At 43.7% G+C, this 16,313-nt stretch overlaps 1 protein-coding gene across 2 annotated transcripts in view; it reads left to right on the forward strand.

Moving 5' to 3' along the window:
- disc1 (DISC1 scaffold protein) overlaps nucleotides 1-5,067 on the forward strand; it is a 44,284-nt gene extending 39,217 nt beyond the window's left edge. The window contains exons 13-14 of one of the 2 annotated variants that reach the window (XM_086180830.1): nucleotides 954-1,077; nucleotides 3,569-5,067. In XM_086180830.1, the coding sequence (XP_086036956.1) occupies nucleotides 954-1,077; nucleotides 3,569-3,756 (312 nt within the window). In that variant the 3' untranslated portion in view covers nucleotides 3,757-5,067. Of the gene's footprint in view, nucleotides 1-953; nucleotides 1,078-3,568 lie in introns of those variants that run through there. The other variant, XR_015109514.1, reaches the window with a different exon arrangement.
- Nucleotides 5,068-16,313: the final 11,246 nt, after the last annotated feature.

Below are 16,313 nucleotides of genomic sequence, written 5' to 3' on the forward strand. Positions count from 1 at the left end.
TGAAGACTCGAAGTACAACTACAGCTACTAATCAAGGCTGGCTTTGTAAGAGAGGATGAGGAGGATTATATTTAAAGATCCTCAACATTTTCCATTTGAAGACTTTTGACAGAGGTATGATAACGCTTCCTGCCCTCTACCATTCATTGCGCTAAGCTAACTAGCTTTGGGCCTCAGCTCCATAAAACACACACGGCCTCTAGCCACTAGTCTGGATAAATTTGAACTTTGTCCCTGGAATATTTGATGTTGTTTTGTGATTAATTCAATGTTAATTCACATTTTCTGTCATTGTGAGTATCTTTATCTGTGTGGATGTGGAAACCTCATACCAATGGAGAGGATAACTCTCCTCTGCGAGAAATATGATCAGTACACCATAACAATGATCACGTGTCATTGAGCAGGCATTAAACATCACCATCGGCATCGTTTGTGCACGTTAAACAAGCTTTTTTCCATTGCTGTGTGCTGCTTGAGGTTGTTTCATGAGATGATGAAATCTAATCCAGGAAATCCAGATTGTGTAACAGATGCATCAGTAATAGACCTTAAATGATGCCAAAATACTGCAAATACTGTGCAACTCCTGAGCATTTTACCGCCGAGGGAATTTATCTACTAGAAATATAGATAGCATGCATATATTTGAGTTGGCCAGTGCAGCGTGCTGCTAGATTGATAATGTGTGATTAATGTAGAAGGAACCTGTTGCTTTTCATTTCTGAGTTCATTGCAAGCGATCTTGCACAACAACGACGAGAGAATTAGTGCTGACTGAACACCTGTTTTGCCAGGTGATTTCAAGCATCATATTATTCTCCTTACAACATTACCTGACACTCAGACGTTATTTATGGTAGGGCGGCTCTTTATTAGCTTCCAGTATCAGATATTTGAACCGATCCTTTCCCTCCCACATTATTTCATCCCTGGTTTCTTCTTCCTTCCAGGACGTGTGCAGCGAGGCTGAGGCTGCAGACCTGACCGAGCGCTGCCAGCTGATCAGTGACAGATTATTGACCTTAGAGGATGACTTGCAGATGGCCATACTGAACCGGGATCAGGCCCTGACTGATATCCTTTCACTGCACTCTGAATATACAAATATCAGTATATATACTGTGTGTGTGTATGTGTGTGTTTCCTACTTTCCTGGAGGCTTACCGTCTCAAAATCCAAAATACCTCGGGGTTGACTGATGTAAGCTCCCTGTGACTTTCAAGGAAAAAAATAAAACCTCAACCTGTCTTATCTGACATTATGGGTTCATTCAGGGAGGGAATTGAAGATGAGCGGGGATCAGGGGATTTCTCCTGACAGCCTGGATGTGCCACCTTGAGAATGAAATGGTAAAAGTCCAAGTGAGGTTATTAGGGGGCTGCCAGTCACCGTGGGCCGCGATCAAAGCAGGCAGGCAGGGGCAGTGCTGTGGCAGATAGAGGAATGTCGCTGTAATGACTCCTCTCCCGTCATATCTTAATGTCCATCTTCCCGCTGACCCCTCCTCCTCCTCCTCCTCCTCCTCCTCCTCCTCCCCCTCCTCCTCCTCCTCTTCAGCCACCACCGTCTGCCTGCTTCCATTTGCAGGATCTGATGTAGAGGAAATTACAATATCCATGATAATGACTCAAATGAAACTGTTGCAGCTGATTACGGGTCACAATACATCATTTTCCGCGCTAATTAGAAAGCTGATTGGAAATAGATTAGTATGATTTTCTCGCTCCACTTTTCCCCTCCACTCTGTGGGCTTGTTAAGACAGACAGAAAAGGCGATAGAGGTGATATTTGTTTATTTGTTGTCATGTTTCATTAATCTTCAGAATACAATAAATTAGGTGATTCATTCAGTGTTGGCGTCAGATCTCTTAATGCAGTGTTCTCTGTTGGCATGGCCGGATGGTTTTCATCTCTGATGTGAGGACCCCCCCCCCCCCCCCCCCACCCACTGTGATGCGGGGGTAGGGGTGGGGGGTAGCCATAGTCTTCCACTGTTTGGTAGAGACTCTGATTGGCTGCCGTCTCCTCCTCTCTGTTTGTGTCTACACACGTCATTCATCCCAGCTTTTTGAAGTAAGTGCACTCATGTGTAAGCACTGCGGACACTTGAGGAGGCTGAAGATGCTGGACAATATTGTTGTTTTGTTGCAGAAATTGAACAGAGACTGAACTCGGAGTGAGGCTACCGTTGCCATAGAGACAGGAAGATCAAAACTTCAGTCTCTGAGGGTTGTAATTGAGTTCCTTCTCTCAATAAAAGGAGGTGGATGGACGGCCGTTGAAGCTGGATAGGAAATATCCTGGAACACTGCGAGGACTGTCCGTCTGTGGAGTTAGTTTAAGTTGGAGAAGCTCCCAAGTCTTTTCTAGCAATTCTAAAACGAGGAGTTCTTCTTCCTCCTCTCTCCCCAATTTCGATAGTATCTCAATTACCTAAAATTACACCTTTCAACCTGGAAACTCATCCCTTAAAGATATTCAGAGAATCAAGTAGACATCTGACAAGCCAGTAGCAAGCTAATGTCTAGCTGATGCTGCTGGGCTAACATTCAAGATGCTAAATTCAAAGCTAAGTTTCATTTCTAAGTAACGGAACAATTTGGATTGGGAACTATAAGCCTTGATGGATTTGGCCCCTGTTTTTATTTTGACATCACAAAGGATTTGGACAGCAGCTTTTCTGTTTGCGTGAAGTTCTTACAGCCTAAAAGTTCCAATAAATGGTGCAGATGCTGCTGCTGCTGCTGCTGCTGCTGCTGCTGCTCACCGGGGTTTTGTATCTGTGGGCACACGCACGGGGAAGATGTCGAAGGATATGCACGACAAGAGGGACTGATACAGCGCCGCAGATAGTTCTTAAATGTTAATGTGCCATATAAAGATTGTTCCCAAAGCCCAGGTTCAAGTCCGGTCTTTGGAGGATGAGTTATGTTTGACTTAAGTGTGACTCAGTCTCTGCTTTAAGGGTATTTGATATAATTCTGTTCTTCATTATCTTGTTCGGACTGTGTTGGTCTAAAAATCTTATTGAACCTTCTGCAGTATTCATGCGGAGCTCTTTAATGGCTGCTTAATTATGAATGAGGACAATCTGTGTCCATTCAGACAGTAAAACGAGCCATCAGGCCCATCTGCCATCAAAGTCGTCCCTTTGATTTCCCACTTAAGCCGGACACTCACACACTTAATTTGAGTTTCTGGGCAGGTTAAACAATCTCTCTCTGATGGCAGCCTCGATCCCATTCCATCGATGGTTTATAAATAATGCAGCAGGGCAGTCGGGTCCCCACGCTGCTTCCCAGATGAGATGAGCTCATGAATAGTGAATCGCACCAATTCGCTATTCAGTCCAATGAGGTTAAATTGGGGATGATGTGATGATCGGCCCTAGTAATCCGTTTGGTGGCCAAATTGGAGATTGATGACTTCATGAGGTCGTGGCTGTCGTCTGCTATTGTCATTAACCATCGACGTCCACATGTGTCCCTCCTGCCCTGATATTTGTCTGCCTGCATGTCTTTTATTGTTTATGTGTCCACAGCATCTTCCTTAACTCAAGCTGCACAATCGTTAGAGAAAGAAGTCCAGGAAGTAAAAGCAAGTTTACAGCACATGCTCAGTCAGCTCCGAGAGGAAAAAGACGGGGAAGAGGATGCGCTAGAAGATGATGATCTCATGGAAAATGGGACTGTGGAGGAGGAGGAGGAGGAGGAGGAGGAGGACCAGTACTTCAGTGACAGCTGGGACATTTGAAATGGTAGCCTGTAGTGTTTTATGACCACTCACACACATGCTGGTTCTCTGAGAGCCCGACCCCGGCTTTTCAGTAGAGGTGACCTTGTATCCATTAACGCACAGCCGCACTCAAAGCATTCCACAAGCAGCCTGCGATGCTGATGAAAGTTTCCAACCAGACCAGAAACATTTAGTCCGTCTAGAAATGGAAAAGCACATGTGGAGGCTTTTGGTCGAAATACGCGAGACACATTCAGCAGGTAAAAAAGTGTCTAACAGTGTTTTATCGGTGCTGAGCACTGAGGTCAAATTTAGTCTTAACTGATTTTTTTTTTTTAAATATGTTTTTAAATCGTTGAAGGTTTGCCAGTTGCTGTGAGATAACAGCTATTAATATATTTTGCACACCGGATGGGTTTGAAATGATCTGCGTTAAAGAACAGCAAACAAATTAAAAGAGTGAATTAAAACGGACTAGTCGTTCAGCGCTGCGACTGTCTGGTTGGCTATTTCAAGGACCAAGAGGACAATCTCAATACCTTAACCTGGTAATAACTGTTTTGAAGATAGACTAACAGCTCCATTCCATTGTCAGTACAACTGGAGTTCATATATACTTCCATGAAATAACTGTTGTGGTGCTACAGAACGTTGCTAACTTAAACACTATTGTTTTTGTATATGTGTTGAAAATGCAATATTTTAAGAGTCCAACCTTTAAGAAGAGACTGCAGGACAAAATGTTAGAAAGCTTTTGTAATTTAAAAGACATTTTAGAGTTCCATATGCATGTGAGAAACATTGAAGGATAAAATATCAGTTGGCACAAAAAAAAATGTATCTGATACTGCTGTTTGCACATGATCTTGTATTCGATTTGATGCTAGTTCTTCATTCCACACATCTTTGGTCCTTCACCTGACAACTGTATAATTTACTGTGCAGCCTGAACCTGATGCACCATATTTCATACTTATTCTTTATGCTATCTCCCTAATTACAGCATGTACCACTCAGGCTAATGCTGCGTCCTGCTGTTCTCTTCTTTGTATGGAGTTACAGCCCCTCTAGTGAATTTCCCCTCCAAGAAAATGTGCACCAGGCAAGTGAGGGCAGTGGTGACATGTCGGAGCCATCAATACGGTAATAAAGGTCCTCTAGTGAGGTCTTTAGGGGATACATGGGCTTCCATTGTTATCTCACCTCAGCAGCGGTGGTGTGGCTAATTAGGAGACAACCTCACCGAGGACGTGGCAGGGAAGGGGCTGTTGCTTTGTCTCCGTCTGATTGGGCGGTGTGCTTCTGGAGCAAGGGGTGGGAGTGTGAATGTGTGTGTGTGTGTGTGTGTGTGTGGGTGGGTGGGTGGGGGGGGGGTCCGTCCTCAGAGGTGTGTCTGCAGCCCCACATTCAGGTTGTAAACACAGATGAGTGCTCAGGGTTTTTCCACAGCAGCACAATGGGCCTCTCTCACAGTACTGCCAGGCTCAAACCCACTTGCCAGGCCAGGAGACTCACACACACACACACACACACACACACACACACACACACACACACACACACACAGACACGCGCACACACTTTCCTGCCAAACAAGGCTACCTCATAATTGAATCTGTGCTTGCACCACACTGTGGCCCACGTGGCAGCTCTGCTCATGTGAAATGGCAACAGAGAGAAGCCCAGATGGTTTACAGCAGGCAGATACACCTTGATATGTTACCTGATGTATGATGAAACGTCACATGATGTTAGATAAGTGAACACGCACCTCCACCAAGGTGAACTCAGCCAAACCACATGTAAACAAATGCAATTTTTCACTATGAGAAACAGACCTGCACTTATTTACTTGTAAATCCTTGGCCCAGGTTGCAACCTCCTATTAAAAAATAGTTTCTGCATTATCCTGGCACAGAAAGACAAATAACAACAATAGTTATGTGATTGCTGAGGTAATAAGAGAAAATAAAGCACAATTGGATAACATCTCTCCTCTGAATCAACAAAGAGCTACATCAGGAAAAAGGTGAGATGTGCCAGCGGGCAACAAATGAACTTGTTTCCACTTGAGATGTATTTACACATGGAAAACTAATCATTTAGCATCTGAAAAGGACATGCAAATGTGTGAGATGTTGTCTCACATTGTTAGAAAGAATATTTCATGATTGAATATATGAATGAGTGATTTTTCTAAGCGGGATTTGGGATGCGGATTTGTTTATTCGAATCCCTGCTGAGCTGCTGTGTTGTCTGACAGGTACATGAACAAACTCTGTGAACCATGAGAGAATCATAGATCCTGTTAGAGGTTTTCCTTTCGCCTGGCTTCATCCAGTGTCTCACGCACACCACTAATGAATGCAAATGGAGTTTGTTATTTTCATCTCTCATCCTTAGAGAGTTCCGTATTCTGCACTAGAACTGACACATCGGTTCTGTGCGAGTGGCTGCATGTCGGTTCTGGTCATTGAACGAGTGAAGTCAAGTCTCCTGAGAGGAAACTGGACACAGAGATCACCTCTGTCTGCAAGTGGCCCTCTTATTTAACTCTTTATAGCACTTTTAGGACTTCATACATCCAGACAATCCATTTTCTTCCATTTATCCTGTTAAGGGTCACTGGGGGGTGGAGCCTATCCCAGCAGCCTGTGGGCATGAGGCGGGGTTCACCCTGGATGAGTCACCAGTCCCTCACAGGGCCAACAGATAGAGACAGACAACCATTCACACTCACAGTCACACCTACAGTCAATTTAGAGTATCAATCAGCCTCGTCCACTCTTGATGTCTTTGGACTGTGGGAGGAAGCTGGAGTACCAGAGAGAACCCACACAGGAACAGGGAGAACATGGAGACTCCACACAGAAAGATCCCGTGCTCCAGCCGGGGCTCGAACCCGGAACCTTCTTGCTGTGAGGCGACAGTGCTGACCACAGCCCCACTTTTAGGCCTCACTTTTAGGACTCAAAGTTCAAAATCACTTTGCTGAAGCGATCAGTTATTCAGGGAAGAAAATCCATGCAGAACCTATGAACATTTTAAATACTTTTCCCAAACATTTCCTGTGTGATAGCAGTGAAAAACAGAGCATTTATTCCGTCTCCTGTGGTCTGACGATGATATCAGAACAGTGCGCCGGGTTCCTCTCAGAAACAGACCTTCATTCTTCACCTCTGGCAGCAGGAAAAAAATCATTCAAGCTATTTTCATCTTCAAAATTTATTTGAGGAAACAGAACTGAACGTTCAACATGTGATCCTGCAGGAAGTGAATCAGAAATATTACCGTGTCATGTAATCATACTCAAATAGAAAAGCTAACCCACGTACAAGCTGTAAGACCGTGAGGGGACAATAATAATAGCCGTGTTTTCTAGAATATTATTAAAGCGTATTTAATGTGATATCTCATCTGCATTGTTGGAGCTGGACTGAGAGCTTGTGGACTGTGACAACAATGAGCTCTGACAGGCTAATTCCAATTTTAATATCATGCTCACAGAGAAATGCAACCCGTCCGTGTTCTGAACTCTTTCCCAGGACAACTGCTCCGTCTGAAGGTCAGAGGAGAGGAGAGAGGAGGTTTGAATACAGAAATGATGGCCGCTGTGTCGAACAGACAAGGAAGAAGGAGGGAAATACAGGCTCCTCAGAGGTCGTACGTGCATTATCCTGCAGAGGACTCAAACATCTGTGAGTCTTATCTCAATCCACCCAATAGTTGCTGTCACGCTGTTTGTGAAGCTAAAAATGTGACGATATCGTGAATTCCACGTGTTTCTTTGAAGTGATCTCGCAAACTAAACATATTTAAACAATATGTTACTCAAAAAGTGTATTTTGCCTCTCAAGTACAGGCTCATAAATGTCTTCAGCTCACTAAGACATCGTTTTTGCCTCATCCACCGCATCTCCATAACTCCAGAATGCAATGAAGAGCCAGCTATGTACATTTAGCTTGAAGCTAACAGCAACTGATGGCTAAGAACTGCTGCAGGCCAACTGCAAAACTGATCAAACACCTCTTTTTACAAACTCTCAAGTACATCGTCTGGTATCATCCGTGTCTTATGTATTTATTCTCAGTTATCAACAAAGACTTCAGAACCGCCAGAACTGGTAGTCCAGAACCAGAAGAATATTAGTTGGTCTTGTTTTTGCTCATATGAATGGAGGACAAAGAAATGGCGCAACCTCTAGATAATAAATACATGAATAAAAACTGAAACTAACATAGTCAATATAAATAAATAAATACAGAAATGTTCCTTCTTCTTAACCAAATGTATTTTCTTTTTATTCGTTTATTTTTTCTCATCCTTCATCCTCCGTTCTTGCAAGCACATCAAAAGCCAAGTAACACTTCAATGTGAAGTACTACTTTAACAAACCAGACAAAGGTGAGTGGACAAAAAATAAGGGAAAATAAAGACAGGAAGTAAAGTGCAACAGAAACGAGATGGAAGTACATTTCAAAATAAAGCAGGAACTGACAAGTAGCACTACAAAATAAAGCAAAACTCAAGAGACAGGCAGGAGGTTGAAAAAAAAAAATCACATTGAAAGGTCAAACTGAAAATTAACAGCAAAGCAAGACTTTGACCACACACTGAATAGTCTGGACCTAACTGACAGCACGTACTCATTTAAATATTTTTATTCTTGACTCTCTGAGTGAAAAATCCTGAAGATGTTTCGGATGAATCAGTTTGAGAGATTATGAATGGTGCTGCACGCTGTGTGTATCATCTGTGAAGGTTTTGTCGAAGACAGTCGCTTTAAAAGCTTAAGCTTTTCTCCCTGCCAAAAAAAACACCGGCGTAATAAAATCAAAGTCAAGTGGAACTTTATGTGACACCATCAGATCTCTGTTAAAGGTTTATAGTGTTAGAAGGGGCAGGAGAGGGTGGGTTTCTTTGGAGCAGAGAGATATTTGTGATGCTTTTTTCATGTGAGAGGAACGGCACGGACTTCCGTGTAAAGAGCAACGGAAGCAGCGGAGAAGTGATTATTTTCATGTCTGAGGAGGAAAAACATATTGTTAGTATTTCCTCCAGGGAGGAAAGATTGACAGAGGAGCACTTCCTCCACGAAGCTCAGCCACAGGTTCACCTTGTAAGATCCCGAGGGGACGTGACTGTCACTGGAAAGCTGAAATATTAGGCCAGCGCTGCCATCCTTCCCACTTAGTCTCAAAAACAGACAGGTACCACAGCGGGGAAGACAGGATCGATAGGGCTGATGGATAGACCTGGCTTGGTGGGAGAATGGGGAGCGCTGGCTGGGGGTGGGGGGGGGGAGTAATGAGAGCTCCTGTGAGCGATGGGGTGGGGGTCGCCCTCGTTCCTTTCACTTGAGTTTGGCCCAGATATGAGACTGCAGCGCCAGAGCGGAGATGTTCACTTCCTGGGTGTGGCTGTGACCCCTAGGGCTCAGCTGAGAACCTTTAGTCACTTTAAACAGTCTTGTCTCACGGGCGCAGACACACTCATCAGTAGTTATACTTCTATAGAACTTTAACATGTCAAAAACTGCAGTTCTCTTAATGTCAGGCTTCATGGCATCTGTCAGTTCAATATTTGGGATTTGTCAGCGGTTTCGGTTCCCGCCCACAGGTCTCATCACTGCAGCACCCACTGCTAGTCGTGCTGGCCCTGCATGAGTAGAAAGGTGTCTGTCTTTGTGTATTCTCTTTATAATCTGACGACATACCGGTGTTTGCTGATATTCCGCCCAAACCTGTCTGTGGAATAGCACAAGTGAACCCTTGATGACTGCTGCATGAGAAAGAGGGGTTGTGTTTTCGTTGGAATCATAGCTCACAACCATCAAAACATCCATAAACACACAGACTGGTCTATGCTTTCCAATCACCAAAAAAAAAACTAAACTCTCTGAGCGATCCACCAGATCAGGTGGTTTACGACTTGTAGGGGGTCACGTCCGGGCCGTGCTGATGTAATATGAGAATTGGAAGTTGAGTTTATGAGTGACAAACATCCTGCTACAACTTTCAGTTTTAAGTCTGCGGGATCACTGGAAGGTCATTCTTTACAAACACACACACGCGCAAAACAAAATTCAGTGTTTGTGACAAGAGCCCAACACACTATTTATACCACTTTAGCCTTGAGACGTGCAGCGTTTCGCTAAATGTGTCAAGAGCAGCTGTATTGGCCCTCTAAAACTTCCCCATCCTTTTTTTTTTTTTCAGTTCCACAAACAGATGATGAAGAGCAGCCCAAGGACATTACTGCCATTTGGAATTTCAAATGGAAGCAGGGTGAAAAAGAGAGGAGGGAATAGAGGATGACGCAGGAGGCAGATAGTGAGTGTGAGTACTCCTGTAGGGGAGGATGTACTGTATATCTATAAAAGATGCCAGCTTGCAGTTCATGTCTGAGAGAACACATCTTCCCTCCAACAACACAGAGTAATAGTGAAATGTTTTGCTCTTTCATTTGTCTGTTGATGTATTATTAATCATGTTGTACAGCTACAAATGTTTGGAATTACAGCTGCTGCGTGACAACCACCCCGCGATGAATTATCCAAATGAAATGGAAGTGGTCGATAAGCAGATTCACAGCTAAGGGAGACAAGATAAATATAAATGGAAACATCAATATTCATCACGGAGCTCGAGAGTGGATTAAAGCTGCATATTGTGTCATGACACCAGGAAAGTCAGCAGCAGAGTTAAAGAGTGTGTGTGTGTGTGTGTGTGTGTGTGTGTGTGTGTGTGTGTGTGTGTGTGATTCCTCTGCTGGACAGTTTAACTGATGCTGGAGATTTACAACCACGGACTGGAGTCAGAAGAATAGCCTGTTTTAATATTTTAATATCCTGCCCTGTCTTCGCCTCAGGCATGAGAAGACACTTGGTGTGACAAGGTGAGCCTGGTGTTAAACGAAGCGCTGCATTTTGGAGCCCGTGTAAAACTCAATTAGTGCATGACTAAAACATCCCTGAACCATATTTATTTTTTGACATGAGGAATTTAATTTCTCTACCGTGTCAGTGGTTTTGTTTGCAGTGGTTCCTCTTTATATGTTGGGTTGCACCGTTGACTGCCATTAAATAGCCACACACGGGCAACAGGTGGCACGGGCAATGGTGAGAGAATGAAGTTATAAAAATATAAAACTGTTGATTAGATTGGCACATTATAGATTACAGGGAGACTAATACATGCATCCCAGATCATCTTAATCTGAACTAACCCCTGTTTAACCTCACACACACACACACACACACACACACACACACACACATATCGCGTGTATTGTAATCATAAGCGGATTGCATGTCACACTTGAATATAATCCACATGTTTATAGATGTATTTGTCATATTGCAGATGCCGCCGCCACTCATCTGTCCGTACAACATTCATTTTAGAATTTTTGTATTTGTTAACCAGCGCTAGAATTGTATCTGCGTGTTTAAGAACTGTGGGAAGTTTAGCATCTCATGACCTGCAGTGTGACTGACATGTTTGTGTCCTAGTTGTACCTGAGACTAGTCTGGTCCCACCACTGAATCCAGCAGCACTTGGTGAAACAATGAGTTCAAATAGGAGTCGGACAGAAATATCCAAACGTGACGTCGCCGTGGTGACGATAACTGCTTAGTTTGTGCTGAGCCCAGGATTCGGCTCATAGCTGTAACTTTTATGTAGTACGTCATTAAGGCCGGGAGGCTTCCAAACTTGAAGATAAAAAATAAAAAATGATCACCTGCGGTATTTTATCTACTCAGAAAGTGAATGCTTGCAAACATTCTACACACTTTCTGGAAGCAACACACAGAGGCATTTGGTAAGTGCTTCCTTGCTAGCTGGAGGCTCGTTGCCATGGTAACCCGTGCCAAAGTCACACAAACTGCTGAGGTTTAGTCACAAATCTGTTACAATCTAATCTCAAACCCACTGCTGTTTGGGAAACTTCTACTGGCCTCATCCAGAAAGAGTGTCTTTCTAAATAATTCATACTAAGTTTTTGAACATACAAAAAAATAACCCCATGTAACTCTAAATAACACGTTGGTGTTTAATTTAAGACTCAGCCCTTGTGTGGAAAAAGATACATTTGTGCATGTGTGTGTGTGTGTGTGTGATTCTGACAAAAACTTCATGTGTGAAGAAAGAAAGTTTTTTGGAAAGCAGCAAGTTCAACTTTATTCCTCAGAAGAGCTCAAGACCTCCTCGGCCCCGCTGTCGCCTCTGAACATTCCGTCAAAAAAACTGTCTCAAATAAACGTCGCTGTGATTTTTGATCCAAAATGTAATGCGTTTGTCCTTGGCCCGAGCTCCATCCCTCCATTTTGTTCATCTGCATAATCACGCCGGAGGTCAGACGGACAAACATAATGCGGCAACCAAAACACTTCATGACGGTATCAAAAAACACCAAAAATATGGAAGAAATACTACATTTCTTTCCAAATTAGACTTTTTCTTATAAGCTTTTAAATGTGTTTGCGAGTTGGACATTTTTAATGATCAAATCTCCATGATCAGCTGGAATGAAGATGTCTCGGCACATTGCTGAAGTCAGTTTGATTCCTCCTCAAACCCTGAATACCACCGGGGACTTCCCTTTCATTTACCTCACCTCTGTGTGGAAAAACGCGTCTAAACAAGTTCTAGCCTGCCATATTTTCCTGAGATCATATTTTAATTTTATGTATCAGACATGATTACACGACTTGGGGGAAAATTGACTTCGTTGAAAAAGTTGCGAGAAGTCAAAGCCTTGAAAACATGCAAAGTGTAAGAAACATCAGTGGAAGCCTCTACAAGTGAGAATGTAGCTAAACACGCGACATTTGCCACCAAACCTTCCTGGGTGTGCACTGTTGTGAAAACAAGATGATAATTAGGGGGCTCATGCAGAGCAGATGCCTCCGCCGCAACACGTTCAGCTAATCCCAAAGCAAAAAACAAAAAGAAGCAGCCATGTTTGCTCTGAGTTAAATGGATCTGCCCCAAGACTGAGTGTCTTCCTCGCTGGCCCTGCCTACACCCCTCCATCGAGTTTGGTGAAAATTGAGTCGTCCCGCTGACAGACAAAGGCACAGCACCAAGAACATGAATGAGCCTCATTTACATATTAAAACCTATCAATGAACGTGTTTCTGCTCTCAGCGAGAGCTGAAATATCTATAGCTGTTTCCCGGTCACTTTCCCTCTTGGCTGCATCCCTACACACAAACGCACACGTCCACTTTCTCATTCTTCTCCCAAAAGTCAGTTTGTTGGTCGAACCGGCGAAGCCTCACTGAACGTCTAGTTAATCTATTTAAAATGACCTCAGTGTGACGCCCTCCAAATCTCTCTGGCAGCATGAAAAACTGCAAACTGCATTTTGTCCTCATACCTACTGACCTTGTCCCGTCTGGAACGTCATATAACAAAATGAATTAAGGCCAGGGCATTTTCAAGGGCAAAACCGGCAAACATGGAGCGCACCAAGAGTTGAGGTCTTTGAAGTTTATTAATATACAGCTGACAGATTAATAATATACAGCCTGCAGAGGGACAGCGGGCAGGGCTGCCATATCCTGCTCTGCAGCCGGTGCACTGCGGAGCCATGGCTTCACTTTGTAGTGGCTCCCCGGGAGCTTCCCAAAAGCAGCCATTGCTCCCGCGGTGTAGGAAGTGGACTTGAGGAGCCCTTTGTAAGCACCCGAGGGAATCTGTCTCCGCGTCACCCCGAGGTCACAGACGCGGTGGGAAGAGCTCAACTCTTCCTGGAACATTGGCATCCAACTTTACCATGTTCTCTTCTCACTTTTTCTTGAATTTTTTTTTTTTTGTGCTTAATTTATGAAAAAGAAGAGGGAGAGTGTATATTTGTTTTTATTGGAAAAGTGCAAAAAATAATAATAATTCCACAAGCAGTTCATCATTGTGAAACTGATTTTGAGTTCAAAAGATTAGAAAAAAAAACTTGCATAAAGAATGTGTGTTTTTCTAGTTATTCAAGTCGAACATATTGTATAGAAATCAATTGAACCCTCCAGCATGAATGAACTGTGGGCTACTGTGAGCATCTTGTTATTGGTGATAAGAGAAACCCACAAATAGAGAATGAACAGTCGCCTCGGGAGTCTTAGCTGTGCTGCCCCCCCTGCTTTGTTTTTGTTGCCATGGCGCTGCCTTCATCCATTCCCCTCATTCCTCCCCGTACATTACACAGTCCAGATAGTCTTACTATTATTCACACTCGATAAGCCCTCCCCTCAGCACATCCCTGTGCAATCTCCAGAACACCAGAGAGCCCCATCAGCACCGTCTTGCCATCTGCAGCCACGAACCGAGCTGGTTTATCAGTCACTGAGCAGACTGCAGGACAGGTGAGCTGGTGAGGTGAAAAATAACCTCCCGGCTGGTTCCTCGCTCACGAGAATGAGCCGTATTGTTCCACTTTTTGATGGGTGCTCACGTTTCACCAGCCGGCTGCTTGTGCGTGTGTTCACAAAGCGATCATTGTGTGTGTGAGGTCAGCAATTAAAGAGTGTGGTCTCAGAAATCTGCTGGAGAGAAAAACAAAACAAAACAAAACTTCTTTTTTTTCCCGGTGCATAAATACATCCATGCTATAATGTTGGGCAGCACCTGAAAAGTGAAATGTGAGGAGAAAATGGTACGTAAAACATGTCCCTACGGCGGCTTTACCAAAAATAGTCTTGTCGTCTCCTTCCATCCATCAGCGATGTGGTTGACTGCCTCGCGATAAGCAATTACCACTCCAATTGGGCTTAATGACACTGAGAGGGAGGCAGATCTGCAGCTTGGGGAGCAGCTCTGTGCTATTTATAAATCCTTAGAAAAGACACCTGACGCTGCTCCATCCAAGCTGCGGCGCTCCAGCGAGAGAACGCAATCCTGCGTGCCAGCCAGCAATTGGTTCAGGTGTGTGTCCTCCACATTGTGACCTACTTGTGGAGCTGCTGGACTCAGACCTGCGTGGAGTCAGCACTTATCATCGTCAGTCATAGCCACAGCATCTCTGTGTCACACTGACCATACAGCTCAGAGACGGATTCCTGATCCTGAACAGGACAGAAATACACATTTATCCAGTTTGCTTCCTGACTTGTATTCAGGTACTTACTCACGAGAAGGTGTCATCCATCTTTGTCACTCCAGCATGGTGTCACATGACAGCTTCAGTGTTAGATTGATATCTCCATTGACACTCCCACTCAGGGCTAATGGAAATGAATGACAGCGCGAGCAGCACGTCTCCGCATGCTACATTAGCTGCTAGGTTCTGCCAGAGGCACAGCTCCACTTCCTGCACAAGTCCCACACAACACGTCTTTAACATCATCACACTTGCGTTTTTTTTATAATCAGTGCAATTTAAGAGTGATGTTAGCATGGAGAGGGACTGGTTTAATGAAACAAAGACCTTCACCCTTCCTTCTTCTCTGTTCACCCCCTCCACTTCCTCTCTGCATGCAGTATAGCGCTCCAGGCCCCAATCCAATAGCTGACCATTTGTTAGCTTAGCTGCGATGAACACTAGCAGAGGGGCAGTAGGAAAAAATGTCTCAAAAGTCATCAAACACTCTTTTCTCCCAAACATCCTTTTTTTTTTTTTTTAACCTGCATTGGTAGAACTGTACTTGGTCCACTGGGGCTCTCGGACTCTGGAGCACCATAACGCACACAGAGAGGAGGGAAGGGTCTCCGTCTGCCTCCCTGCCTCTAAAAAAATGGTGGAAAAATAAGAATAATTCTCAAAAAAAAAAAAAAAAGTCTCAGCTGTCCTTCAACACTGAGGAATTTTAGGAATTAAAATAGCTGTTATCCAATTTTATTATCTTATTATTATATTAGTGTAATTTCTGCCATTTTGCTGGTAGTGGTGTAGCATGCAGAAACCACAGCAGTGACTCCAGCTGAAATAACCACTGATGACACGCTTAAACGAATCTGAACTTTTCACTGCTGTCACCTCTGACTGGTCTGAATTGTGTCATGTATCATTAGACTTTATGAATGTCGTGAGTATTAGGATTCCAAATTAAGATTCTGACGTTACCATTAAAACCACAACAGACTGCAGATTTTCCAATATGCTCCAGTAGGACTGTTGGTTGTCTTTCACACCTCCAGTTCACACACTCCACTTCTTCTTGCCAATAACACATTGTAATTCATCCACACACTCTATCTGGAATCAATGCCAACTATTTTTACTGCTGTGTTATTATCAGTCCAGTGTCTTGCATCTATTTCTAGTCGTGTTCGCTGGTGTCAGATTCGGAGGATCCGCTTCATCAAACACCAGCTTGATGACGCTGGCATTTAGCCAGAGAGATCAAAACAGTTCTGGAATACTTCTACCTTCAACCATGAGTCTCTCTAATTAGTTAAAATATATCAAGGCAAAAAGAGATGTTGTGACTGTTAACAAATGTTAAACTGGTCCTGCTGCACTTGTGAAAGATAATATGATAGAGAACCAAGAGACTCGACTCCTGCCGATAGCGGAAGGTAGCTTTTATGTGAAAAGGTGGCCTTTTCCCAGCGCATTTCACCAAGCGTGACTGGGG

This window comes from Aulostomus chinensis, chromosome 16, assembly GCF_037954235.1.
Source record: "Aulostomus chinensis isolate RoL2024-O1b breed Wild chromosome 16, RoL_Achi_v1.0, whole genome shotgun sequence".
In the NCBI taxonomy this organism is placed as follows: domain Eukaryota; kingdom Metazoa; phylum Chordata; class Actinopteri; order Syngnathiformes; family Aulostomidae; genus Aulostomus; species Aulostomus chinensis.